The sequence below is a fragment of the Narcine bancroftii genome, chromosome 11, assembly GCF_036971445.1.
Source record: "Narcine bancroftii isolate sNarBan1 chromosome 11, sNarBan1.hap1, whole genome shotgun sequence".
Lineage (NCBI taxonomy): Eukaryota > Metazoa > Chordata > Chondrichthyes > Torpediniformes > Narcinidae > Narcine > Narcine bancroftii.
Window position 1 is genome coordinate 18,340,777 of NC_091479.1, and position 27,707 is coordinate 18,368,483.

General features: G+C 42.4%; 2 protein-coding genes across 6 annotated transcripts in view; one reads left to right on the plus strand and one right to left on the minus strand.

The window, feature by feature from the left end:
* Positions 1-27,369, plus strand: part of sv2 (synaptic vesicle glycoprotein 2) — a 69,991-nt gene extending 42,622 nt beyond the window's left edge. Inside the window, exons 7-14 of one of the 3 annotated variants that reach the window (XM_069902769.1) lie at positions 3,830-3,910; positions 4,804-4,893; positions 6,089-6,177; positions 8,913-9,052; positions 11,529-11,609; positions 13,469-13,628; positions 22,079-22,226; positions 26,690-27,369. In XM_069902769.1, coding sequence (XP_069758870.1) covers positions 3,830-3,910; positions 4,804-4,893; positions 6,089-6,177; positions 8,913-9,052; positions 11,529-11,609; positions 13,469-13,628; positions 22,079-22,226; positions 26,690-26,752 — 852 coding nt within the window. In that variant the 3' untranslated portion in view covers positions 26,753-27,369. Of the gene's footprint in view, positions 1-3,829; positions 3,911-4,803; positions 4,894-6,088; positions 6,178-8,912; positions 9,053-11,528; positions 11,625-13,468; positions 13,629-18,352; positions 18,825-22,078; positions 22,227-26,689 lie in introns of those variants that run through there. The other 2 variants (XM_069902768.1, XM_069902770.1) reach the window with 2 other exon arrangements.
* The window catches only part of cpeb1a (cytoplasmic polyadenylation element binding protein 1a), a 61,255-nt gene continuing 55,578 nt past the window's right edge, over positions 22,031-27,707 (minus strand). For all 3 annotated transcript variants that reach the window (XM_069902771.1, XM_069902772.1, XM_069902773.1), the window contains exons 10-12: positions 25,544-25,638; positions 25,389-25,469; positions 22,031-23,508 (exon numbers count right to left, since the gene is read on the minus strand). In XM_069902771.1, the coding sequence (XP_069758872.1) occupies positions 23,398-23,508; positions 25,389-25,469; positions 25,544-25,638 (287 nt within the window). In that variant the 3' untranslated portion in view covers positions 22,031-23,397. The remainder of the gene's footprint in view (positions 23,509-25,388; positions 25,470-25,543; positions 25,639-27,707) is intronic.

The window sequence follows — 27,707 nt, forward strand, 5'->3', positions numbered from 1 at the left end:
TTGCTTTTCGGGAAATAAATTATTATCCTTTGAACAAATGAATGATAAATATAATATAACTCACGATACAGTGTTGGCATATTACCAACTGAAATCCTACTTGAAGGACAAATTGGGAAGCAGTCTGAGGTTACCAGAGGGAAGTAATTTTGAATATGTGATTACAGACACAATGATAATCAAAAGATTTATAACAAATATGTATATTAAACTGCAAGAAAAGGAGAATGAAGAAACAAATGGTAAAACTAAACAAAAATGGGAACAAGATCTAAACATAAAGATAAAGAAGAAAACATGGGAGAAGTTATGCTCAGGAACTATGAGAAATACAATAAATACGAGGTTACGTATGATACAATATAACTGGATACACAGGCTATATATTACACCTCAAAAGTTAAATAAATGGGACCCAACAGTATCTGACAGATGTTTTCGCTGTAAAAAGGAAATGGGAACAACAATTCATGCAATCTGGACATGTGAGAAAGTGAAAAAATTTTGGGAAGATCTAAACCAGATATTAAATAAAATCACAAAAAGCAATATACCAAAAAACCCAGAGATCTTCCTCCTAAGTAACATAAAAAACAAAGAATTTGGACTTGATTTGGATGGTGCACAAAAAAGATTTGTTAGGATAGCCCTAGCTGTAGCAAAAAAATGTATTATGTCAGCCTGGAAATTAGAAGATAACTTAAGAATACAACAATGGTATATAGAAATGAATAAATGTATTCCACTAGAAAAAATAACATATATTTAAGAAATAATATTACAATATTTGAACAAATATGGGAGCCATACATGAAACATAATAGAGCAAACCTACTGGGGACATCTACCACCTAAAATGACAGAAGGAGAAGGGAATGAAAAGAATTGACTCAGTGGAACTTGTTGTTTACTTTTATTGAGTGACAACATTGTTTGACGGGTTTAATGTATCTTAGATTCTGAACTTTAAATGAATGGGAGGGGAGGTAGGGAGGGTGGGAGGGGAAGAGGGAGGTGGGGGGAGAAAACGACACTATATATTTGAAAAGGAAAATGTATGTATCTTGATCAATGTGGATTATAGTGTGAAAAATAAAAAAATTTAAAAAAAAGGACAAATTGCGAAACAGACTGAGGTTACCAGAAGGAAGCAGCTTTGAATATGTGATTACAGACACAATGATAATTAAAAGATTTATAACGAACATGTACATCAAACTGCAAGAGAAAGAAAATGATGAAATAAGCTGTAAACCCAAACAAAAGTGGGAACAAGATCTAAACATAAAGATAAAGAATGAAACATGGGAAAAGCTTATGCTCCGGAACTATGAGAAATACAATAAACACGAGGTTACGCATGATACAATATAATTGGTTACACAGGCTATACATCACGCCCCAAAAGTTAAATAAATGGGACCCAACAGTATCAGATAGATGTTTTCGCTGAAAGAAGGAAACGGGAAGAACAGTACATGCAATTTGGGCATGTGAGAAAGTGGAAAAGTTTTGGGAAGATCTAAATCACAAAAAATAACATACCAAAAAATCCAGAGATCTTTCTTCTAAGTAATATAAGTAAAGAACTAGGCCTCAAATTAGATGAAGCACAAAAAAGATTTATTATGATAGCCTTAGCAGTTGCAAAAAAATGTATAATGTCAACTTGGAAATCAAAAGAGCCTGAGAATACAGCAAAGGTACATAGAAATGAATAAATGTATTCCATTGGAAAAAATTACATATAATTTAAAAAATAAAGTCACATTATTTGAACAAATTTGGGAACCGTACATGGAACACAACAGAGAAGTCCTACCGCGGACCTCCACCACCTAAAATGATAGAATGAGAAGAAGACGAAATGAACTGACCCGGTGTGTAAAAATGGATGACACAATTTTCTTGTTTATTTTCATTGTGTGATGACGTTGTTTAATGGGTTTATTGTATTGTATATGTTGATCGTTTAATGGGTTTGGAGGGGGATGGGAAGGAGGGAGGGAAGGGAAGGGGTAGAAAGGGGAGAAAATGACACTGTGTATATTCAAGAGGGAAATGTTTGTATGTATTTTGATTAATATGGTTCATAGCGTGAAAAATAATAAAATTTAAAAAACATAAAAAGTTGTTTTATTTGTATAGTGTGGTTACTGTGGTGTTATCAAGCACACATTGATGGAAAACCACAAACGATTTGTAAGAGGCAAAACCACAGATGCTGAAAATCTGTGATCAAACAGAAAATACTGGAAACATGCAGAATTATTGGACCAGTGATTGGTCCTTGTGTTTCACAGTGAGTATTACTTACTGTTAGGACTCTCTATAGGTTCAGCCAAATCCCAGCATGCTGCCCGTGGCTAGAGGCGGCCTTTGGAGGTCTCCCTCCTGCGGTTGATGCCCATCTCCTTGCCTCAGCATTCAACGTTCACCTTTGTCTCAACGTGGACAAGACAAAGGAGATGATCCTGGACTTCAGGAGGACCAGGAACGACCACCCTCCACTGCACGTCAATAACTTTGTAGTGGAACTTACTTAACTAATTTCCTTGGAGCTTACTTAACTAATGACCTATCATGGAAACACACCTCCTCACTTGTCAGGAAGGTGCAACAGCGACTGCACTTCCTGTGAAGTCAGGCAGGTAAGGCGACCGGCTACCATCACGTCAACCTGCTACAGGAGCTCCATCGAGACCATCCTGGCCGACTGCATCACAGGGCGGTACGGTTGATGCAGAGAAATGGATCGGAGGTCAATTCACAGGCCTATAAGAGTGGCAGCGAGGATCACTGGAGTCTTTCTTCTCCCCCCAGCCAGTGCCACCAGGCTGAGGAACAGCTTCTTCCCGCCGGCAGTGAGAACGCTGAACGACCAGAGGAACTGCTCCCACTCACCCTCCGAGACTCTCGTATTCATGGAATAAAATATTTATTTATTTAATTGTATACATGTCCTGCGTATGTATTGTTTGACCGTGCGTCCGCGTGTTTTGCACCAAGAACCAGAGAATGCTGTTTCGTCAAGTTGTACTCGTGTAATCAGATGATAAATAAACTGGTGAGGTTTTTAAGGTGTCCACCTTTGCCTTTCTTCTCCTTTCAAAAAGAGCAGCTGGAATTGTCCAAGGCTCAGACTCGGCAGCATCCGGGTCCAAAGCAATAGGTCTTCCTGCCTCTGATTCGCTCTGCCATGGCAAAGGATGGCTGCTCCTTGACTTTTCCTCTCCCATGATCCTTCGCAAGATACCTGGGTGCCAGGCAGTCATGTGGCATCAATGACATAATTGACGTGCAAGGTGTGATTTTTCTCGACGTGACCAGGAAATGCAAAGAATGGTGTTACAGCTTGTATTCCAGGCTGTACAAATAATGGGGGGGGGGGGGGGGGGGGGTTGGGGGGGCGGAGAGTGTAGGTGGACTAAGATAGCTGGAGACTTGCTCAGAGATGGATGGAGATGCTTTCTGTTGATTAATTTGCCCCAGATGTTAACTGTTCTCCTCTCCACAGATGCCGCCTGACCTGCTGAGTGTTTCCAGTGTTTTCTGCTTTTATTTTAGATTTCCAGCATCTGTAGTTTTTTAAAAATTTCACTGGAAGTTCTCTACAGCTGAAACGAAAATATGTCTGTGTACACCAAGCGCAATTTGCAGCAAATGGCATGCAATTCTCAAAACTCGTCCAGTGTAGGATCCTGCCAATAGGTGACTTATTCTTTTGCCTTTTTGGGTGTTCAGTTTTATCTGTGAAGGGCTGTGAAGCACAATATGTGTTTGTCAGCATAGAATTCTTAAAAATGGACTCCTGCTTCTCCCTGTTCAGACTGGCAAGGAGGAAGAAGCGGTGCTCGTTTTCCAGCAGATGTATCGTTGGAATTACCTCCGGGCAGTACAATCCTACCCAGTAAGTGAACAGTCATGTTCTTGCCAGTTCCCAACCTCCCCAATCTTCAGCCACAGCCCCACGCCACCCCTCTCTTGCCACAGCCGAGATAGTAGGGAGTCCGCAGATGCCCAGAAAAATCTGTCCTTGGATACGAGGAGGATTATAGCAGGTTGCGACGGACGCAAGCATTGATGGAGGGAAAACGTTACCCCACTGACCCGTGGAAAGTGTGGCCAAGAGTGAGAAGTGGCGCTACCTCACAGTTCTGGAGAACCGGGTTCAATGCTGACCTCGGCTGCTGTTCGCGTGAAGCTTACACGCTCGCCCTGTGATCCCCTCTCCCCCCCCCCCCCCCACCCCGGGTTCCCCTTGCATTCCAGAGACGGCTGGGTTGGTGGGTCATATTCTGCCAGTTTTGTAGGCAAATGGTACGGTTTTGAGGGAAGTTCTGAGAAAAATGAAGTGGCTTTAATGTAGGATTAATGTAAATTTTAATTTAGACATACAACATGTCCACGAGCCCGTGCTGCCCATTTACACCCAATTGACCTCCAAACCCACTACACTTTTGAGGAAACCCATGCAGACACAGGGAGAACGTACAAACTCCTTGCAGACGGTGCTGGATTCGAACCCCAATTGCTGGCTCTGTAGCAGTGTTGTGCTATCCTAGAGCTGCCATTTACGCCAACCATGCCGTCCTAAAGTCTGGGTGTAGACCCCATTTTCGTGCCGCCTCCCTACGAGCCCGATCGCTTGCGTATGCTGCTGCTCAGACACCCTTCATTGCTGAGAACGCCTCCCAACACCAGGCTGCCCAAACCCATGGCAGGAGCTACAGTTTGAATCCCACCCTCTTGCACGCTAAAAGCCTTCAGAGGCAGAGTTCCTCTGAATTTTTCCCTTCACAGGTCCATCACCTTTGGATTCCTCCCGTTGAGAAAAATGGCAACAGGTTTCACACCAGTCACGCCAACTGCCTCAAAGACCACATACTGAAGGTATGGTCAACTGCTTCCCTTCTCTGTGCAAATTGTTCTTACTTTAATTATAAAGTTTGCCAATATAAAATACATTGCATACCAAACTATGGTGGGTATAGATAGAGTAAATGCAACCAAGCTTTTTCTACTGAGGTTAAGTGAGGTACCATAGAATATGACAGTACAAAAACAGGACCTTTCGGCCCTTCTAGTGCCGAACCATTTTTCTGCCTAGTCCCAATGATCTGGACCCAGTCCAGAGCCCTCCATATCTTTCCCATCCATGTACCTATCCAAATTCCACTTAAATGTTAAAATTGAGTGTGCATTCACTACACGCATACCGCCTCCCTTGACGAGCCCTCCAATCTATCTCACATCGACACTAAAATGTTCCCTGACAAGTAACGCCACACTCCCCGCCCCCTCACCTCTCCAATTCTATCACACCTAAAGCAGCAAAATCCCAGAATATATTCAGCTGCCAGTCACATCCCTCCTGCAACCACGTCTCACGAATTGCCACCATATCATACTGCCAAGTGTCTGTCCACGCCTTCAGCTCGTCCACCTTCCTTACAATACTCCTAGCACTCAAGTAAATGCATTTCAGAGATTTCCCACATCTTTCCTTCCACTTATCCCCTTCTTTACGGACAACTCTATTGTCATCATCCTCCCTTCCATCATGACACCGATCCCTCTCCTCCTCGAGCATCTTCCCTTCCACCCTCAAATTTTGTCTACAAGACTTCTCTGTTTGCCGGCAAACCTTCTCTCTGCTGTCCTCCCTTATATGGACCCCTTCCCCCAACCATACTAATTTAAAGGCCCCTTAGTAGCCCTAGCAAATGCCACTGCCAGGATCCTGGTCCCTCTAGGATTCAGATGTAACCCGTCTGTTTGGTACAGGTCCCACTTCCCCCAAACTAGGTCCCAGTGATCCAAGAACTTGAATCGCTGCCCCTTATTGCAACCCTTTATCTCGAACATCCGAACAGGATTTATTAAAAATAGATACACACATTTTAATATTTGACATTCATTGAATATAATTTACATTCTACCATCTAAAGTTACTGAATGTATTATTACATTAGATGGAAAAAAAGCACCTGACTGTGGTCATCTGTGGGTCCTGGTGCGAGCTTCACCTCCTCAGGTCGGGAATGGCGCCAGTCGGCCCAGTAAACTGCACTGTCTTTACTTCCAGGGAGTGGATCCTATCCGGAAGATCTTCTCCCAGAACCTCGCCTCCACCTCCGTTATGCTCTCCATCATCTTTTTCAGCATTTCGTTTGGGTGAGTTGGGGTACATCTGAGCCCTGGGTCTGAGTGTCCCCCTCGCTACTGTGTGACAGAGTATATATGTTTTTGGGAGATACATTGGGCAAGATTTGTTAGAGTAGGTCACATACAAACACTTTAAAACAGATCTTATTTCAAATACTGGAGGTCTGCTAATGCGAGACATACCGAGGCTTCAACGGCTTTTGCAAGAGCTTTGAAGAATGCTCAAGAGATTTCACTAATGGATTGTTGTTTACCAAAGGCAACAGATGAAATTGTTGGAACCGCATATTGTCTTCAGGAGAGCTTGCTGTTGTAAGAGGGTCATGTGGTTTTGTAAGCAGAGAGAGTCAAACAAGCTTTCTCTCTGAGAGTGAGAGAGAGAGACACAAAGATCACTTGACAGTGTTTCAGCCAGCAAGAGGGAACAGGACAAGCTGGCAAGAAACCCAGTTTGGAAGATGGCCTAGTCACAGCACTTGTGCTTCATGTAAGAGGAGAGGACTGGCTGTCTAATGTTTCACTTGGAATAAGTGAAACAGAAAGGAACTCTGTGATGAACTGAAAGAAAGAGGTTATTATCTGGAGAACCCTGAAGGGGGCAAGTTTGGTCAGCAAGACACTGAGGTGACTGATGGAAGTACATCAGTGTTGGATGTCCTGGAACAACACACCCCTCTGAAAACCGACAAGAACCTTCCTGAGTGGAAAGCTTCGAGCACCAAAGCCTGGTCAACATTATACATGTTAAATTCTGTGCACAGTATAAGAATTGTCTGCAACCAGTGAACTTGGAGGAATTTACACACACGTGCGCTTCGAATTAGAAGGGGGTTAAGTAGATTAAATTAGTCAATAGAGATAAGTTAAAGTTTGATTCTATTTTCATGTTCAAAGATAATTAAAAGCAACTTTTGTTTAAGTAACCATTTATCTTAATGAATATCTATTGCTGCTGGGTTTTGGGGTCCTCTGGGCTCGTAACAGCTGCCTCGTCCCGCCCCCGGTTGATGTGCAGAACAGTTACACCCACCTCCCCCTTTTACCATTCACGTTGCAGGACCCTGTCTGGTCTCTTCTAGCCTGACTCCCTTGGCTTGGGGCTGCCATAGAGTAATCCAGGTCAGGGGTCAGTCGATGAGAAAAGAATGCAAAGAATAAAAAAGAGAAGATGGAAAAAAAGAACAGAAAGAAGAAAAAAGGAAGATTAAGAACAAGTAGAAAGAGAAGGAATCAAACCATGACCTTTTGGCCCGACTGCTCCATGCTAGCCATGAGGAAAATCTGCATGAAGCCCATTTGCTCCACCTCCCACTCTTCCCTTCCTATCCAAAGTACCCTTTCAAATGCCATCTAAACATTGCAGTTATGTCCACCTCACATGAGCCATCAAAGTAGAGGGCTCCCTCTCCCCTCTCACATTCAAAAGAGTCATGGCAGTTTTCTGATGAGGGACATTGTGGCCAGTATCTGAGTTCGGCTAGCAGTTCAGCTAGACAACCCATACATAGGACAGCAAGAGAAACATAAGGCAGAGTGACGAGTTACAGAGGCAGATCAGTTGGTTTGGAATAAAGGCAACACAATTTTACTGTTGCAATACACAAAAGTGCTGGAGAAACCCAGCAGGCTATGCAGCACATATAGGAAATAAAGGGTAACCAATGTTTCGGTTTGCTTCCTATTGATGCTGCGAGACCTGCTGAGTTTCCACCACACATTTGTGAAGTGCACAACAATCCCAGGGTCTGCAGACTTTCCTGTTTGTTATCCAGGAGTCCTGATAACATTGGACAACAAAGATTTTGCTTCCTGAACACTTTTGGGTGCATTTCATGGAATTTGGGCTGCTAATCACGAAAATCTTAAAAACTTCTCATCATGTACTGTTCTTTCTAGATAGAACCTATTTTTGCGATTTCCTGCCATATTTTAAGTCTACATCAAGCAATGAAAATTAATTTTCTGCATTTGCACTTGGACTTTCTCTCTGATGATCGTGGTGGAGTCAGTGATGAACACGGTGAAAGGTTTCACCAGGACAACGCGACCATGGAAAAGTGGCATCGGGGCAACTGGAATCCATCAGTGCTGGCCAACTCTTGTTGGACACTGACACGAGAGGCATCAGATGCTGAGTATAAACGAAAATCAGCGGCAAAACATTTTTAGGTTGAACTAACTCAGTGCGTCAGCATCATTCTGCAATTAAAGTTCATTTAATGTTTCTCCAATTTCCTATGTGATCCCACAAATTTGAAATTCTTTGTGTTCAGCTTGAAGTTGTCTATCATAACCCCACCCCCCCCCCCCCACAATTTATTTTTCAGAAAGCCAAGCTTTGGAAAAAACTTTTTGTTGTCCGGTGTAACAGCAGGAAACTGTCCTTGAATCTCCTTCTTAATGGGAGGAGGGAGGGTGTAGCGTGTGTGGCTGAGGTGGGATAAGCCTTCTGATACATTGGCTGCATTTCCAAGGTGACAGGGTGGGTAGGTCGAGGGAGGAGGTTTTGCGTGATCACCCTCTGCAGTTTCTTGGTGGGGTGGGGTGTACCCACGCAGTGACACAGTATTTGGCTTTCTACCAGCATTGGTGGTTTAACCCCTGCTTGCTTGCGCCAATCCGCGTGGGCAAACGGACTGTCACCTTCCCACGTCGAGATCGTGACTAATGATTGGGAGCCTCAAGACATTTCTCTTTCGCCAAGGACTAATTTGGGGACCCGTTCCCTCTGTTCCTCCCTCTAGGTTTTATGGCCTGTGGATGTGGTTTCCCGAGCTGCTAAAACGGATAGAGGACAGAGGCGGATCTGCTTGTGCGAACAACTGGTCCATCCCAGACAGTGTCGATGTGGAGAATGTCACCTGTTACCCTGTCAGAACAGCAGGTATGTGTCAGCTGGATGAGCTCATGTGCCTGGATCCTTGAGGAACAATTCTTACTTTTCAGGGTCGTCTAGATAGACTCTTCAGCCCATTTAGCTGTACTAATCCCATTTACCTGTTCCATACCCTTCAGTGCCAATGGCAAGTTAAGGGCTCGCCTTGATGCTTGAATGCCCTGTGAATTTGCCTCACCACTCCGGTTGCCTGTGCCGCCAAATGTCTCGCCCTCATCCTAAAGCTAAACCTTCCGGCTTTAAACACCTTTCCTATGGGGAGAGGTTTTTTTTTAATTCCTCTCCAGTTTTAAACAATTTTTTAAACTATCGACTCTACGTCCACCCCTCAGTTTTATACACCTCGATCAGGTCCCCTCCTTAAATGCTGTTTCGAGCAAATTTTGTAACTCCTCGTACTGGAAAAGTCCCACTGAACATCCTCTGCATCTCCTCCCTGTCATGTGATCAGGACACCATGTTTGTGGCCCAACTTATTTTGTTACAACACTGTACTAGAGCATCTTTGTTTTCGTAGTTCAATGCCTCAGGTAATGAAGCGAAACACGAAAATCTGCAGTCGCTGCGATTCAAGTAAAAACACCAAAATGTTGGAGAATCTCAGCCGGTCTCGAGGAGAGTCTGAGCTCAGGCCTGGAACGTCAGCAATCTTTCTGTCTCCTATGCACGCTGAAAAAGACCGGATGAGTTTCTCCAGCATTTTACTTCAGCTAATGTACCTCAGCTAATGAATTCCACTTTATTATCTCCCTCAAGTTTATCATCTGATTGTACAACTTGACGAAACAGCATTCTCAGGTCTTTAGTGCAAAACACACAGACACACATCCAGAAAAACGATACACGTGCAGTACCTATATACATAGTGTATATATAAATAAAATATTGTTCAGCGTTCTTACTGCCCATGTATCTCTTCCCCGACAGGAGAACTTATACCTGTGGTGGCACCTTCAGGAATGCATACACAAGGTCCTGCTGTTCCTTAGGACAAATACAAAAAAATGCATTTGGACCTGAAAAAAAATTCAGCCTCAATCACTGCAACTTGGTGAAAAGGGTACACGAGGGGCACCTTGGAGTGGAAAAATGCAAGAGGAGGGGCCAGAACTGCTGTTTATTGGCCAGGGATAAACGCTGGCATTGACAGGATGGTTTCAGGCTGTGAGAACTGTTTGAAACGTCACACAAAGCAGAGAAAGGAACCCATGATAACTGTCGTACCAGCAGAACCATGGCAGAAAGTTGGGACTGATTGTTCCACATGGATGGAAAGAATTACTTGCTGGTTATTGATTATCTGTCAAACTATCTGAAGAATTTTGTGCTTCCTAATACATGTCTGCTGCTTGTGTGATCCAATATATGAAATCTATATCTGCAAGACACGCAATTCCTCAAATTGCCTAAAGTGACAATGGACCATTCTACAGTTGTAGAAAATTTCAGAACTTTGCAGAAGAGTATGATTTCTGACATGGCTTCAAGTCCTCTGCTTCAATAGTTAAAGAGTAAAGCAGAAAAAGGAGTGCACAAAGTTAAACAGTTGCACAAGAAAGCACTGGGCAATGGTTCAGATCTGTATATAGCTCTATCGAGTTATGGAACTTCACCACTTGAACATGGCACATCTGCTGAACTTCAGATGGGACGTAGACTATGTACCACAAGAACCGAGATGTCAAACGGAAACAAAGCTGTCTGCAAGGGAGACAAATTAGCAAGAAGCTTGGGGTCACTGGCACAACATTACACAGCGAGACACAGATTCCAACACTTTGGACAAAAAGACCACTGTCCTAGGAGAAGTAAAGCCAAGTAACACGGTCAGAACGGAGGAGGGTCAAATACTGAGGAGGAATCGAAGGAGCCTGCTGAAAATGCCAGAGATACTGCAGGAACGGAGAAATGCAGAGGATTCAGCCTGCACAGAAACAGAGGAAACACCGCCCATGCTAGACAGTAGTGGAGCAGCGGAGCCAACACATGTGTTAAGATGCACATGGAGTTGTCAAAGAACCTGACAGACTAAATCTATAAAAGAAAAAGCTTGTGCTGCTGATGTTCATGTTACATTTGTGTGAACTTAAAAAGAATACTGTATTAATTTGTCACAGTTGATTAAACATCTCAAGGAAAGAGGATGTAGTAATAGAGTGCTACCACCAGGGAAACGCAGAGACAGAGTGTGTAGCATCTTAGGTAGATTCAAGATGGATGCCTCCACATGAGTGGAGGCATGTGTATGTTCTATTCTGCACGCTGCTTGCTTAGTTAATAAATATTTGTTTTAAAAGAGAACCCAAGTTTTTTTTTCTCGTAACGGAAGAAACATCATACGGGTCATACAAAAAATGCGCGATTTTTGGGCCAGACGTGGAATCAACTATTACACGAGTATATACGGTTCTCTCATTCTTCACGGTTTGTTATGGGATTTTAAACCTTTATTTTTCTTTTGCAGTTTACAAAGAAGGATTCATTTTAGCGGCTGCCAATCTTCCTGGAAATATCTTCTCCGTGCTGATGATGGATCTGCTGGGAGGCAAGTTCTTGCTCTGTGAGTAACCAACCATTCTAGATATAAAGAGGAGGGCCTGATTCAAAGAGCCCCTACTTCCAGCAATACAAAGTGAACAACCTACCATTGTGAGTTGGGGGTGCATGTTGGCCACTTACATGTGATTGTATGAATATACAGTGAGCACCACAGTTTAGGTACCAGACGAGCACAATACTACTACAACCATTCTCTGCTCCACTAGAGTGTCAACCAGAGCTGTGCTTGAACCACTGGATTGGACTTTGAACCAACTTGTCCTGTTACAAAACCAACAATGGTTAAGCCACCAGATCCAGAGTCATTAAATGGCGCAACAGGAGTTGACCTCATCAACAACAAGTCGCACAGCAAAGAGGTGGGAAAGCTTGTGAAAAGGTGCAGGATTAACAACCCAAGTCTCAACATGGTCAAGATAAAGGAGATGATCTTGGACTTCAGGAGCGACCACCCTCCACTACACATTAACAGCTTGGTAGTGGAGAGAAGAGAGAGCACCAAGATCCTTGGAGTCCACTTAAGTCCTATCCCGGATACACATCTCTTCACTTGTCAGGAGGGTGCAAAAGTGTCTGCACTTTCTGGGAAGACTGAGGCAGGCAAGGCTACTGGCCCCCATTTTGCAAACCTTCTACAGGAGCTCTAGTGAGAGCATCCTGGCCGATTGTACCTGCATCAATCCACAGGACCATGAGTGGCAGGGAGGATCACTGGGGTCTTTCATCAGTGTGATTTACCAGGATCATTGTTTAAAGAGGGTGCGCAGCATCTTTCTGCTGCTCCATTGGGAAAGAGATACAGAAGTAATAGAGCCAGAACCACCAAGCTGAGGAACAGCTTCTTCCCATGAACTGCTTTAAAACTATTATTAATAAATAGCAGAATCTTAAGTATGTACTGAACTTGTCTGTTATGACTGTGGAGGTTTGTGCTGGGCATTGAAGAATGGGGTTTCAACCGATTGTACCAGTACAATGGGATGGTGAACTTGAAATTAAAACAGTTAACATTGCAGATCAAAAGCCCTAGGACAGAATTGAGAGAGGAAGAGATCAACATTAAGTCACAAACCTGAGACCTGCAATGGATTTCCATAATTTTGTTTTTATTTGGTTGGTAGGTTAATTGGGTGTTGAAAATAACTTCTAATATGTTGGAGTGGGAGAATCTAGGGAGTAGATGTGAGAATTTATGTAGTGACAGGGTGGATAGGTGGTTTATGGTCCAGTGCAGACTCTAAGCAGAAGGACCCATTTACCAGCTGCATCTCTCTGCGACCACAGCCTTTTCATTTATTTATTTTTGATGGTGTTGACCCTCATTAAAGAGTCTGCAACAGATGGGAGGTCAGATCCTGTGCTGGGTAGCCTATGCTTGCCAACTTGTTCATTCCTGGGAACTTGAATTTCTAAACTACATTGATATATAATGGAATTAACACTTTTTTTAAACCATTGAGAATTCATAACCCAGAATCTAAGATCCCAAAAACTTTCTCCTTCATAAACTAGAACCATTTGCCAGTGCGTGTTTTCATCAGCTAGGCTCTGAACCAACACCATTTATACTTGGCCAAGTTCCAATTTGATTTAGCTGAATGGGGTAGTGGGTTAAACAATGAAGTCAAACTGGAGCAAGTCCAGCAGAATAGAGTAGGAGGAATTTTTTGCCAACCACCTTTCATCCTCTGTCAAATGGAAGGCAAGGACTAGCTTGACCAGGAACAGTGCAGCATTAAATGGAAATAAAATGTCTAATAACATTCAAATATGCTGCGAACTTTAGCTCCCAACCTACGTTAAAGTAATATTTAGTGATGTACTTTTCAATTGCTTGTCTCCTAGGTACAAGTCTGTTTCTTTCAGGGACCAGCGTGTTCTTCATTTGGGAAGTGAAGACCAAAACCCAGAGTTTGATTGTGTCATGCCTTTTCAGTGCCATCTCAGTCATCGCCTGGAATGCCCTTGATGTCATTGGGCTGGAATTATATCCCACTCACTTGAGGTAAGGTCATACGGTTCTTCCTATTGTTACAAGCTGGACTGGGAGGGGAGGAGGGTTAGAATTAGAGCATGGAAACAGGCATGTTGACCTGACTTGCTCACACTGGCCAAAATGTCCCACCTTTGGCTCATTTCCTAAATGTTGCATTAGGACCTGCCTCAACCACCTCTGGCATCCCTTTCCATACACCACAGGTGCTCTATGGTTAGTGATTACTTACTCAACATTTTTTCTCTATTTGCATACCACCTTAAGAACCACTGCCTTAAACCAAGGAGCACTTCTTACCACTCCTCTAATCTGAGCAAATCTGATCTGCATTCACCTGATTATTCAAATGATTTTGTATACCTCATGAGATCAGGCAAGTAAGGAGACAGGATAATTTGCAGTACAATAGAAATGAAGCAAAATCATTAAACAGATTCTGGTCTAAGTGTACCATACTTAAATGCAGAGCATTAGGGATAAAGCAGGTGACCTCGTACAGCTACAGATTAAAAGATACGACATTGTGGCCCTCACCAAAACATGGCTTAATGGATGTGATTGGGAGCAGACTATCCAAGGTTACAGGTGGGTAGAGGGGCTGGCGTGGCCCTGATGGTAAGCAATGATATTAAAATTACTAGAAAGAAGGGTCATAGGGTCAGAAGTGGTAGAATCCTTATGGGTTAAGAAATGGGAAGGGTAAAACAACCCTATTAGCAGTTGTATACAAGGCCCCCAAAGAGCAGCTGGGAAGTGACCTACAAGTGTCAGAAGGAAAATGTCAAAATAATTATGGGGGATTTTAACATGAAAGGGGATTGGGAAAGTCAGGAAGGTTCTGGATCGCAGGAGAATTTGTAGAATGTGAACAGGATGGCTTTTCAGAACAGCTTGGCGATGAGCCCACCAGGAGATCAGCAGTTTTGGATTGGGTGATTAGGAAATTAAAGGTAATGGAACCCTTAGGAAGTAGTGATCAAACATGAGAGTTCAGTTTCAAATTTGAAAAGGAAAAGTTGGCATTAGTGTCCATATTTCAGCGGAACAAAGGGAATTAGTGGTACGAGAGGAACTGGCCCAAGATGACTGGAAAAGTAATGGAGGGACAGCAGAGCAGAATGGGAGGATTTTCGACAAAGCGCGGGATAGACATATTCCAAGAAAATCATGAATATAAAAATGGCACAAATGTGGCTAACAAGGGAGGTTAAGGCTAAAATAAAAGCAGAAGGAAGGGAATACAAGCAAAAATTAGTGAAAAACAGGGTGGGGAAACTTAAAGATCAATAGAAAAGATGAATCATGTTATTTTCCAACTTCCTTTCAAAGGATACTTTTTTTATATAGATATATACATACACACGAGTAAAAGAGACAGGTAGATATAGGACTGATTGAAAATGATGTTGGAATTATAATAATGGGTACCAAAGATGGCAGAGGAACTAAATTAGTATTTTACTTCAGTCTTCAGACAGTAACAATATACTTGATAGTCAGGTCTCCGGGAATAGAATTTAATCAAGATTACTAGAGATTGATGCTTAGTAAATTCAATGGACAGGCAAGTCTCCCAGACTGGATGAGGTTCTGAAGGAGATGGCTTTGGAAATGGTGGAGACATGGGAAAGAATTTTCCAGAAATCGATAGACTGGCATGGTTCTGGAGGATTGGAAGGTCGCAAATGTAGTTCCGCTGTTGAAGGAGGCAGACAAGATTATGGGCCCAATAGTCTGATGCCTGTAGTTGGAAAGTTATTGGAGTCAAACCTCGAGGACAATGTTATGAAGTACCTCTAGGTGCATGACGGGTCCAAGCCAGCATGGTTTTATTGAAGGTACTGCCTGACCAACAAGATTTTTTTTAAAATAGAGGTAATCTCAAGTAGGATGGACAAGGGAGAGGACCTGGGTATTGTGTGTTTGGATTTTCAAAAGGCTTTCGATAAGGTTCTGCACAAGAGGCTGCTTAATAAAACAAGAGCCCATAATACTACAGGAAAGATGTTAGATTGGGTGGAGCATTGGCTGATAGGCAGAAAGCAAAGGGTGGCAATGAAGGGATCCTATTCTGGTTGGTGGATGGTTACTAATGGTGTTCCACAGGGGTTGTGTTGGGGCCGCTTTAAGGTGATTTAGATTATGGAATGAATAGTTTGTGAAGTTTGCAGAGGACACCAAGATAGGTGAAATAGGAAGCATTGAAACTGAAAGGTTGCAGAGAAACTTGAACAGCTTAGGCAAGTGGAAAAAGAAATGGCAGGTGAGAAATGTACAGTTATATATTTTGAATGCAATAAACAGGTAATTATTTGGATGGGAAGAAAATCCAAAATTTATTAGTGCAAAGGGACTCTTGGGTCCTCGTGTAGGATAACCTAAAGGTTAAACACCAGAGGTCGACAGCATCGAGTCCACGCTGCTGAAGATCCAGCTGCGCTGGATGGGTCACGTCTCCAGAATGGAGGACCATCGCCTTCCCAAGATCGTATTATATGGCGAGCTCTCCACTGGCCACCGTGACAGAGGTGCACCAAAGAAAAGGTACAAGGACTGCCTAAAGAAATCTCTTGGTGCCTGCCACATTGACCACCGCCAGTGGGCTGATAACGCCTCAAACCGTGCATCTTGGCGCCTCACAGTTTGGCGGGCAGCAGCCTCCTTTGAAGAAGACCGCAGAGCCCACCTCACTGACAAAAGGCAAAGGAGGAAAAACCCAACACCCAACCCCAACCAACCAATTTTCCCTTGCAACCGCTGCAATCGTGTCTGCCTGTCCCGCATCGGACTGGTCAGCCACAAACGAGCCTGCAGCTGACGTGGACTTTTTTACCCCCTCCATAAATCTTCGTCCGCGAAGCCAAGCCAAAGAAAAAGAAAGAAACACCAGGTTGGGTCAGCAGTAAAGAAAGCAAATGCTATATTGGCATTCATTTCAAGAGGAATAGTGTATAAAAGTAAAGGCTCTGGTGAGACCTCATTTCGAGTAATGTTCAGTTTTGGGCCCTCATCTTTGAAGGGATGTAATGTTGGAGAGAGTACAGGGAAGATTTACCAGGATGATTCATATGTGCCAAGGGCTAATACATGAAGAACGTTTAGTGGCTCTTGGACTGTATTCATTGGAGTATAGAATAATGAAGGGGGGGGGGATCTCAAACATTTCAAATGCCAAAAAGGATTGGACAGAGTAAATGTGAACAAAATGTTTCCCTTGGTGGGCAAGCCCAGGACAAGAGGGCACATCTTAGAATTAGTGAGTACCCATTTAAAACATGAGAAATTTATTTTGCCAGAAGGTTGTGGGATTCATTACCACACAGCTGCGGAGTCTTGATCATTGGGAGATTGGTAAGTATCTAAATAGTCAGGGTATCAAGGGATATGGGGAAAGGCTGGAACTTGGAACTAGATGTGAGAACAGTTTAGCTCAAGGTGGAGTTCCAGAGCAGACTCAATTGGCCAAATGGCCTACTTCTGTTCCTTCATCTTATGATCACTCATTTTTCTGCATTCCAAGGAATGAAAACTTAACCTTCTCCACCCTATAGCCCCAAGTCCTGGCAACATCTCCAGCATGACAACTTTCCAACAGGAAGGAAACAAAAAACAATACTCCAAATGCGGCTTCACCCATGTTTTACTGAATGTGCTCAACACTGTGCCTGATGAAGGCCAATGTACCAAGAGCCTTTTTGACCACCCTTAATCAACTGGTGGTGCCACTGTCAAGGTACTATGTACCTGTACTCTTAAATCCTCAGCTCTTCTAATAGAACCTTCGCACCGAGTTTGATCAGACTTAGTCTCAAAACATTCAGACACTGCTTCCACCTCCCTGTGAGGAAGCATTTGAGGCTCATGGCCAAGGTTACCTCATTAAGTGGCCAACAATTTTGAGTATTCATCCTTTCAGAAAACCCCTACTTCCTCATCCACATAGTTAAACAGCATAGCACATCCAAAGCAACTTCTAAAGGTTCAGAAGCAGTAACACAGCCTGCATGGATTAGACTGGCCAAAGGGGCAGTTTCTATTCTGAACAGCTATGCCCTTAAAGGCCCCTGATCAAGTAGTCAAACAATTTCCTTTAATAAAACCACTTTTGGAACTATTTACATCTAACTATAATTTCAGCATTTCCAAACAGTTGTTACGCTAACTTATCCTTTGACTAAAGGAATTACATTAATTATTTGCCAAATAAATTATTTCCAACCAAGGCAATTTGAAAAATTAAAATCAGACCCATTTCAATAGCTGTTTGCTTGAAGTCCGGTCTGCAACTCCAACAGCACCATTTCAGTATTATAAAAAGAGCCAATTTCCTGCTCAACTTTACTCAAATCCTTGTTTAATAGCACAAGAGAATGACCTCCAATACAATGGGTCAGAACTTGCTGAAAATATTGACCCTGGTTGACCACATTAGTTTTCTTGTTGAAAACAAGCTGGAACTCAACTGCCCCATTTCCAGACTTTTGGAATCCAGTGTGGAATGAACTTGCTCAATTTCTACCACTAATCAGGCAATTCATCTGCCAAGACAACCTGGCAGCAGTGTGCACAACTTCAAACCTATAGGTATAATCATTCCAAATACAAATGAGAATTTTACATTGTAAAATGATGGATTATGGATGTATTTATGCAACTTTTAATATCCTCTACCTCAGATTAAAAATAACTAAATGTCAAATTTAGAAATTGAACATTAGTATTCATCTCAACAGGTCATCTGCCTTGGGAGTTTTCAATGGCATCAACCGAATTGCATCCATTTTGGGAAATGTTGCATTTGGACAGCTCCTCGACGTGAACTGTACTACACCTATCCTTCTTGTAGCATTAATGCTGTTCATTGGAAGTATCGCGAGCTTAAAATTGCCCAGCACAAAGAACTTGGAGCTCAGGTGATCGGACTCAAATTGGACAAGCTGGATCTTAAATGAGCCATGAGGCTTTTATTGCATCTTTTATATATCTGCTCAGTTCTCTGGATGCAGATGGAAAAAACTCCACAAATTGACCAACTGGGTTGAAGGAGCAAGAATCAGGAAAAGGAGAAGAACAGGACCAACTATTGTCAGCATGCAAAGGGGCCATATTACACAATTAGCAATTTTCCAGCTACCATTTACGGTACAAGATTTGAATGACTTCTTGGAGACGTGCAAGAAAAATAAATCTTACAGAAAAATAAAACATTACCTTCATTCTTTTATTTGATAATTTTGTGTTTTCACTGCACCCAGAACAATTGACCACTTGTTTTATGCTCTCAACTGCTTGGGTCTAATAATTGCTGTGCAACTTAAGGGGTGCTCATACCACTTCATTGAAGCAACAAGGGTCCATCTCATTGAGGAAATCCCCCACCAGATCTTTGTAAAGGGCAATTTGACATCACTCTTGTGCCTCAGCAATATGCAATAAATTTGTCTCACAACAGAACACGTCTGCACACTGACTGCAGTTAATACACGAGAGTGCTGGGGAAACTCTGCGAGTCCCACAGCCTCCATTGGAAGCAAAGAGATACAATTGACATTCAGATGAAATGTTGCTTATACATCTATGGGAGGTTGAGGGACCTGCTGAGTTCCTCCAGCACCTGTCCATTTACTTATTTGGTGGCTCCAAAAGGGACAAACCTCACCTCCCTACACCCATTTCAAATCTCCATATCACTCCCTTGCTGACATGCTTGTTCATGGTCTCATGTACTGCCAGACTGAAACCACCTGTAAAATGGAAGAACACCACCACACTTGACTGGGCACCCTCTAAGTGGAGGGCATTGATATCAACTTCTCTGGCCTTTGTTCAAATCTCCCCTCCCCCCCCCCTCCTTTTTCCGGTTGTCTCTTTTCCTGTCTCCTTTCACACAGATAGATAAGGGTCTAGGTGGAATTTAGCACCTTTTGTTACTTTGGATTCCTCCCCCTTTGAATTCTGAGACTTTTATCCCACTTTTGGCTTTTCTGATTTTTGCTTGAAGGGGCTCAAGTCCAAAACGACAGCAATATATTTTTTGTCATAAAACGATCCTAGCTGATAAAATAATCCAGCCGCGTTCCTCCAGCATTTTGGTGTTTTTAACTACATTTTAAATAACCTTCAATCCTGTAAATCATACCTACTGTACACAATGCACATTTCAGCCCATACATGAGAAAATGTATGGACCCATGACTAAAAATCTATGCTGGACAGAAAAGTACAATTCATATTCATCTTGGCAATGCATCCAAGCAGGGACTGAACCAGGGCCTTCATAAATCAAGGCAGAGGTGCGAGTCGGATCTCGGAACAACTGATGAGCGGTGCTGGTCTAACTTATCGGATCAGCTGACTGCAATCATGAATGCGCAGTACAGACTGGTACAACTTTCTACACCAGCTGAACCCAACGCTGCAAAAAAATTGAACAGATCTAAACCAGAATTATCAGTCCAATGCTTTAGATGTGGCAGTAAGACAGGAGCCTTTCTGCACACAACTTGGACATGTACCAAGATGAGACCCTTCTGGGTAGAACTAGGCTAAGTCTTCGGGGGGGGGGGGAAAAGGAAAAAAAAAATAATAAAAAATAAAAAAATCGGGTAAAGAATTCCCAGAGTTGTCCTTGTTGGGAAACAATGGACACAAGACTAATGAATCCAATTCGTATTGATTGTATTGGAAGTGGCCAGGAGGTACATAGCGGTTATCTGGAAATCAGACTCCTGCCTGAGCATTACTCGATGGAACACAGAAATGCAAAGTTGTGTTCACCTGGAGAAAATAAGAAGAAAATTTTGCAAGTTTGGCAACCGTACTCAAATTCTATAGGAGCATATGGACTATCCCTCTATCCCTCAATCGGTTGGGGGGGGGGGGGGGGGGGAGGCCCAATCCCATCCCAACCAGGAAAAGACAATAACAACCTGAGCACTGGCTGCCATGTGGTTTCAAACTCAAAATCCTGATGTAGATCTTGTACCTTTGTGAGGGTCTTGAATGTTGTGTGTAACTGTGGTTAGTCAAATGTTAAATGTGGGGGTTGGGGCGAGAGATGAAGAGATTGAACTTTGCTGAAAACTTTGTACAAAATGGCTTGGAAAATTATAAATATTCAAAAATACAATTCACACTAGAACTAGCATGTTCTTTTTCTTCTTTGGCTTGGGTTCGCGAAGATTTATGGAGGGGGTAAATGTCCACGTCAGCTGCAGGCACGTTTGTGGCTGACAAGTCCGATGCGGGACAGGCAGACACGGTTGCAGGGGAAAATTGGTTGGTTGGGGTTGGGTGTTGGGTTTTTCCTCCTTTGCCTCACCCTTTCCTGAATGCACCGTGACTGGCTTCAAAGTGCTGATTCCAACCCTTCTCAGGAACCAAATGTACAGCTGTTGCAAGCGGCTGGTTAGGGGGGTGCTGATGATGTCACTCACCTCTCAACTTCTGGGGGGGGGGTGGCCAGCAGGGCCCGTCAGGGGGCAGCCAGTGCAGACAGCCAGCCACACAGGGCCACTCGCTGCAGTTCAAAAGCGGCAGGGCAATGGCCGTCTTCCCTACCCATAATCCCCATGAAGCTGGAACTGTTCTGGGAACCACAAATTATGGGTAGGGAAGATGGCCATTGCTGTGCCATGTTTTTATGACAGGTGGCACTAGAGCACCAGTCCCCCCCCCCACATCAGCTCCAGAGGGTGCAATGAGGTGTCTCTAGATAGGAATGGGATGCTGGAGCAGCCTTTTAGGACTGCTGTCTGAAAGGCAAGTTGCAAGTTTTAGATCCACTCTTGTAGGCAGCTTCCAGGCGGAGGCCTAACATGAAAGGGCCTACTTTGAAATTACATTTAAAATGTGTTCATGGGCCCAGTTCCAGCCAGATGGGGCCAGACATTAAAAACTGGAATTTAAGGGTAGCAAACCTCTGGAATTGGGTTATGGAGGAAAGATCATTGGAAATATTCCAATCTATTTACAATTCCAAATGGGTTGCAACCCATGTCCTGTTCCCCAGTACGAAGTACCCTATAGCCAACTGCATACCAAATAAATCACCGAAACCCCCACCACAGAAACCAAGCAACAACCACAACGGAAGCACTTGGATATGCAGCAAATAAATAATTATTTTGTTTCAAATTTAAAGCAGTAGTCTTTTTTGCATTAAGAATCTCAGCCTTGTATACATCATGTATGTACTCTGACAATAAATCTGAATGTGTGGCCATTTAATTCTCATGAAACAGTTGTCCCTGTCCAATGTCTTTTTGAGTCCCAGGTTCACCAAGCAAACAAACAGGAAAGAAATCCTTAGAAGAAAATTCAATATTTTGATATTTTAGAAGCTACTCAAATTTATTTTTACTAGCAACATCAATAAGAATCAACATGGACAAAATAAAATTACTCCAACATACTGCGAACACTGGTTTTATTCCATTAAGGTTTTTTTTTACTTACAGCAAGTGTGGATGTCAACGGCCAGAGTATGCTCCATTAATTGGTCATGACCACCCTGAAGGATTGCTACAATTTTGTCACAGTTTAGCAACACATCAGATGGATCACGGGGCATCTGGCCATTATGTACGGGCTCCTTTCTACCTCTGGGTGAGTGGAAGCAGAGAATTTTTGCAGTGTACTTAGACATCAAGTGAAACAGACATGTTCAACACTTCCTGCTTCAACAGATTTTTTTGACCAACATTAACAGCTTACTCCACAACTTCAGGGAACTGCAGTCACACCCGACTGCCACCACTGTGAGGTAGAGACCTTACCTATGCTCAACAGCAGCTGGGCGAGTAACAAGGCAACAGCTCAGCAAAACAAAAAAAATTAAGGACACTGGTTCTTTGGCACACAGCTTCAGATCATAAACTACAAGAGTAAAAACCTCTTCAAGTAACCCAGACTCAAGCAGCTACTCAGCAATCGCTTCATCCTTTAACTGTATTGAGCAACTGCCCAAAAGGGGATAAAACCGGAAACTCAGCTTGGCCCGGCCAGAAAACCCCTTCTGCTCAAGTAAAAAAAAATCTGTGAGAATGGTGATTAAAAACCTCTACCTACCCATAGTGCAAATTAAGAAGTGCAAAGAACATTTTAGAACTATGTACAGCAGCTCAAATGTCGTTATTTCAGTCCAGTTTCTAATCCACAAATCCACACCAATGGTTGCAAACATCTTGATTTACAACAATGACCCAGGGTCCATAATAGCAGCCCCAGACACAAAAATGTTAAAAGCGCCAGGAAAGAGTCTGTCGTGTTTGACCAAAACACTTAACTAGTCAAAAAAATGAAGCCTTGTAAAGGCAGATGCATCTGTAAAAACTGAGTGTAAAATATTGAATTTGATTGCTAACTAAAGCACTTCTCTGCTTAGTAGTCAAGTAAAAAACTGGCTAAATATTCACCAGTATCTGCAGTCCTGATGGGGGAAAAAAAATTTTAAAGGCACTGTATGGCAACTGCTAGTGGAAAGATAATTAACTTGCAACATCGTCAAAATGCAAGGAATGTAGAAAAGCCTAAAAATCTAAATGTGAAGTCATTTGCTTCAACACCTTTAAGACCTGGCTATCATCTCTGTGCAGAACTTCTGTCTGGGAACTGCTTTGGTGGGCCCCAAAACCCCATGGAATTCACTGTGCATAGTGTGATTGTGAACATTAAACAGCAAATAGCAAGTGCAGGAGTGAACTTCAGTCCATAATTGCTGTTTCCAGTCTGAGTCAACACCAGCTCACAACTCAAAAATCGGACATCTTCTGTAGCTTTAGCTGGAGTCACGGTTTTTCTGATTGCGCATCAATGGGCGGTGATGGCGGAGAACCTCTAGAGAGTGCTGCCACTGCCAGCACGAACGACAGAAATATCTGAAGCAGACCTGTAGAAAAGCAGGACATTTAATTGCTGGCACAAACTAGTTTTGCCATGTAGAATAATGGAACTTCAAATCTCATTTACTTCAAATTCAACATGCACCTTAGCCAAAATTGATCTAAATAGAGCAAAATTCCCAGTATCCGAGTTCAAGTGGCAACCCATCCAAAAAAAAACAATAAATAAAAAGAATAAATTAAAAATTAAGGTTTTAAATTGCAAATGTTCTCCAGAGCAATGCACAACCCCTTGGAGATAGGAGCAAACATCCAGCTAGCGGAGAGGCCCAGTCGTGCCCTGCCTGCAGCAATGAAGTTGTTTGAATAAAATGACAGCACCCAGGAAGACCAGCCGATGCTGCTCACCACTGGGGTGTTTCTCCCAAAGTGTCTCCTTATCCCTGCCTAGTTATAATCTCTCTCTATTAGTACAGGTACACGATCCTTTATCCAGACATCCAAAATCCAGAAAGCTCCAAAATCCAGCAGTGGGGACCGGCAGCCGGGGGAGACGACAGCACAATTCGGGTGGGCTTTCCGAAATATGGAAAAATCCAAAATTCGGAACACACTGTTCCCCAAGGGTTCCAGATAAAGGATCGTGTACCTGTATTAAAAAAATCAGTAAGGCTTTATGTGCAAACTTGGGGAGATGGGTTAATTATGACGGCAGCATGACTGGCATAGCACGTCACAGGCCTGGGTTTGAGATTACATTTTGCAAGTCAGGGAATTGATTAAAGTGACCTTTACATATTTAAGGACTACTGTACAACTGATTTTCAAATTACATTTTGCACTGATTTTCCTTTTAAACTGCACATTCTAAATGTACTGTAGGCGTATTAGTTCGGCATTGCAAGAGAGAGTCTCAGTCAACTGTAAAATTCACATATCTGGGATCCGCAATCCCATAGGTGCCAGATACCATGGATTTTACTGTACTTCATTTAGTTGTAGCAGTCTGGGGCGATTTAATACCCAGCCATTTCTGGTTTGTAATGCCAATATATGGAACACATGTCAAGACTCTGAAGACAAACCCTCGTACTAGATGTTAACCCACTATTGTTGCTTCTTGAAAATGAATCACACATCAAGGGCCAAATTAAACAAAAAGCTCTTAGCCAACTTTTTCCCCCACATGCCATCCTGCTGGCTACTTCCAGCATATAGTACATGCTAGTTATCAACCAAGTCTCAGCAGTCACTGGAAAGTCCATCCACCCAGTTCAACTACCATCAGCTCTGTACAGGCTTTGAACTGCCTGTTACAAGAGTGGACAGTGGTTTATTTTAACCCTTTGGGCTCTGGCCATTTTTAATCATAACATGTACACTGGACTGAGTCCATGGGTAAATGATAGTATGAAAGGTTAAAAATCAGAATGAACTAGTTGGGTACAAACCAATCCTGGAAAACAGGGACAAAGGAGTAAATGTACTTAATGGTAGTCCCTGAAACCAGGACATTGAATCCAAAGTTTAAAATATATTAATAAAATAAAACCTTTACAGGGTAATTTATTAAAATATTTGCTTTGCTTTTGTTATTAAAATATTGATTTGCTTTTCACAGCATCCACTGGTCAGTGGCAAGTGCCAGATTTTGGGGGGGGGGGTCTCATTTTATACAAAGGGTTGCTCAAAACCTACATTTTAGGTGAAAATCCAGGGGTCATCCTACACAGAGTTGTTGGCATATACTGTTGTTTTTATTGGTCAACATTTAAAATCTGAAATCAGTCCAGTTAGCATCCCTCTTGAATCAAAGGCATAAAGCAGCATGTCCATCATGTCAAGGAATTCCCGTGCATTCAACTAGAACGGTGATAATGGTGAAATTACATGCGAGGAAAAAAAATCCCAAATTAAGAAAACTCACTGGATCTCTGCAAAAGAATGGTCCTGGCTGGGCACTGCATGCTTGACACATGGAGTCTTCGAGGTACGGATCAATCTGAACCTTTAACAAGAGTAATTTCTCAGTTGGTCAGACATTTTCTTACTCCAAAATAGAGACTCAAATTTACAATTTACCTTTTTTGTGAACTTTGGAGTCTTTATCTCCACAAAGGCAGCTCCTACTGCATTTAAGTAACTGCGTTGATTATTAAATGTGACTCGACCTGAACCTAAATACAGATCAAGTTGAAGATTTAATTAAAGCATTTAACCAATAATACAAAATCTCCGATTATTAAAGACCTGGACAGTACAATCTTCTAAAGCATCATGGACAGTAACAGGCCTCAACCTAGATCACATTTCACTAATCCAAGACAAGATGCCCCAGTCTCAAAACTGCTGACGATCCCAATCAGCCTTTGTCCATCCAAGAGCATACATTTCTCCCACCTTGGTACTCTAGTAAATTACCAACTGCTCACAGGCCTGTAGCTCCCAGGCTTTTCCCTTCAGGACAAAATTTTCCACCGTTTTCTAGCACCTTCCCATAATATTTAATAACAAAAATCTTAGCAAGGGCACCTGATATTTCCTCGAGATTCCCAGTGTCCTGCGATATATCCAGGATTCCTTATTTTTCTCTTTTCTTATCAGAAATAAACAAAAGGAAATTTTGCAGTGTCCCAACTAGAATTTTTATAATTGAGAATGATGTCATCCATTTCCCTCAAAACCCAACTTGTTACTGAAGAAAACCACCAGTCCAATTCATTCAAATTTCTTGGAAAGTCTAAAATGTTGTTTGCTTTCACAGATAGAAAACGTGAATGATATTCAGGGTATGAAAACCAAAGGAAAAAAATTGTCCATGGTCTCAATTCTACTAAATGCATGTTCTTCAGATTTGTGTTTTATGCAGACATGAATGTTAGATGTTAGCTCCATTATAGTAACAAATGCATAACATTCAAAGTTATTTTGCAGCTTACACTACAACATCAGAATTATTTAATTTGTGGAATAATTACATGCTTAGAAATTCATAATTATTTTTGCTGCATTCAATTTAAACAAAGCGTGACAATGTTGTATCACAGGATTTTGGGAGAAAGTGTGACAGTTTTAGTGCAGATCACATACAAACATTTCAAAACAGATCTCATTTAAAATGCTGGAGCTCTGCTCAAGCTAGACAGTCTGGCTCTGAATACCTTTGCAAAAGCTTTGGAGAGTGTCGAAGGGACTTCACTAATGGATTGTTGTTTTGAAAATCAACAGATCAAAGAACTGAGGATTAGGTTCGGGAGCCACAGGCCGTCTGAGTGCCACTTGCTGTTCTAAGGGAGTTGTGGTTTTGCAAGCAAAGAGGCAAACAGGCTTTTTCCTCAGACAAAATTCAGTTCAGCAGCTGGGGCTGGAACCTGACAAGCTTGTGGAAAAACCCCATTTTGAAGATGGGTTGTGAATGCTTAGTTCAGCCAAGGCAAAACCCTTGTGGACAATACAAGAGGAAAGGACTGGCCGCCTTATGTTTCACTTGAAATGAGAGAAACAAAAGGTACTCTGTGGTGACCAGAAAGAAAGAAGTTATCATCTGGAAAACCCTGATGAGGCAAGTTTCTTTGACAAGACACTGATTACGAAGAATCAATTGGTGTCCAGCAAAAAACAAATCTCTCTGAAAACCAACAAGAACCTTTGAGCAGTAACCATTTACCTTTCAAGCACCAAAACCTGGTGAACTTAATAAATATTAAATTCTGTGCACATTATAAGAATTGCCTGCAACCAGTGAATGTGGCAAATGAGAAGGGAGATTGGACTGTGAATTCAAGAACTTGTCTAAACTTACTCTCACATTAATACACATGCACTTAGAATTAGAAAGATGTTAGGTTAGTTAAGTTTAGTGATAAGTTAAAGAGTGATTCTATTTTCATGTTTAAAGATAATTAAAAGCAACTTTTATTGAAGTAACCATTTGTCTTGGTGAATATCTATTGCTGCTGGGTTTTGGGGTCCTCTGAGCTCGTAACAAAAGTCATACCACTAAAGAACTCTACCTACGACATCACAGCCATCAGACTTCACATCACTGAGAACATCTACACGAGGCAGCATCTTAAAAAATCCTCACAGATCCCCATCACCCAGTCCACGCCAGCTTCACTCCGACCATCGAGGAGAAAGGTACAGGAGGCTGAAGACAAGCACTCAGTGGCTCAAAGACAGGCCTCTGATGGCCGAAGGGAAGAAGCTGAATGAACCAAAGACATTAGGTGTTTTTAAACTGTAG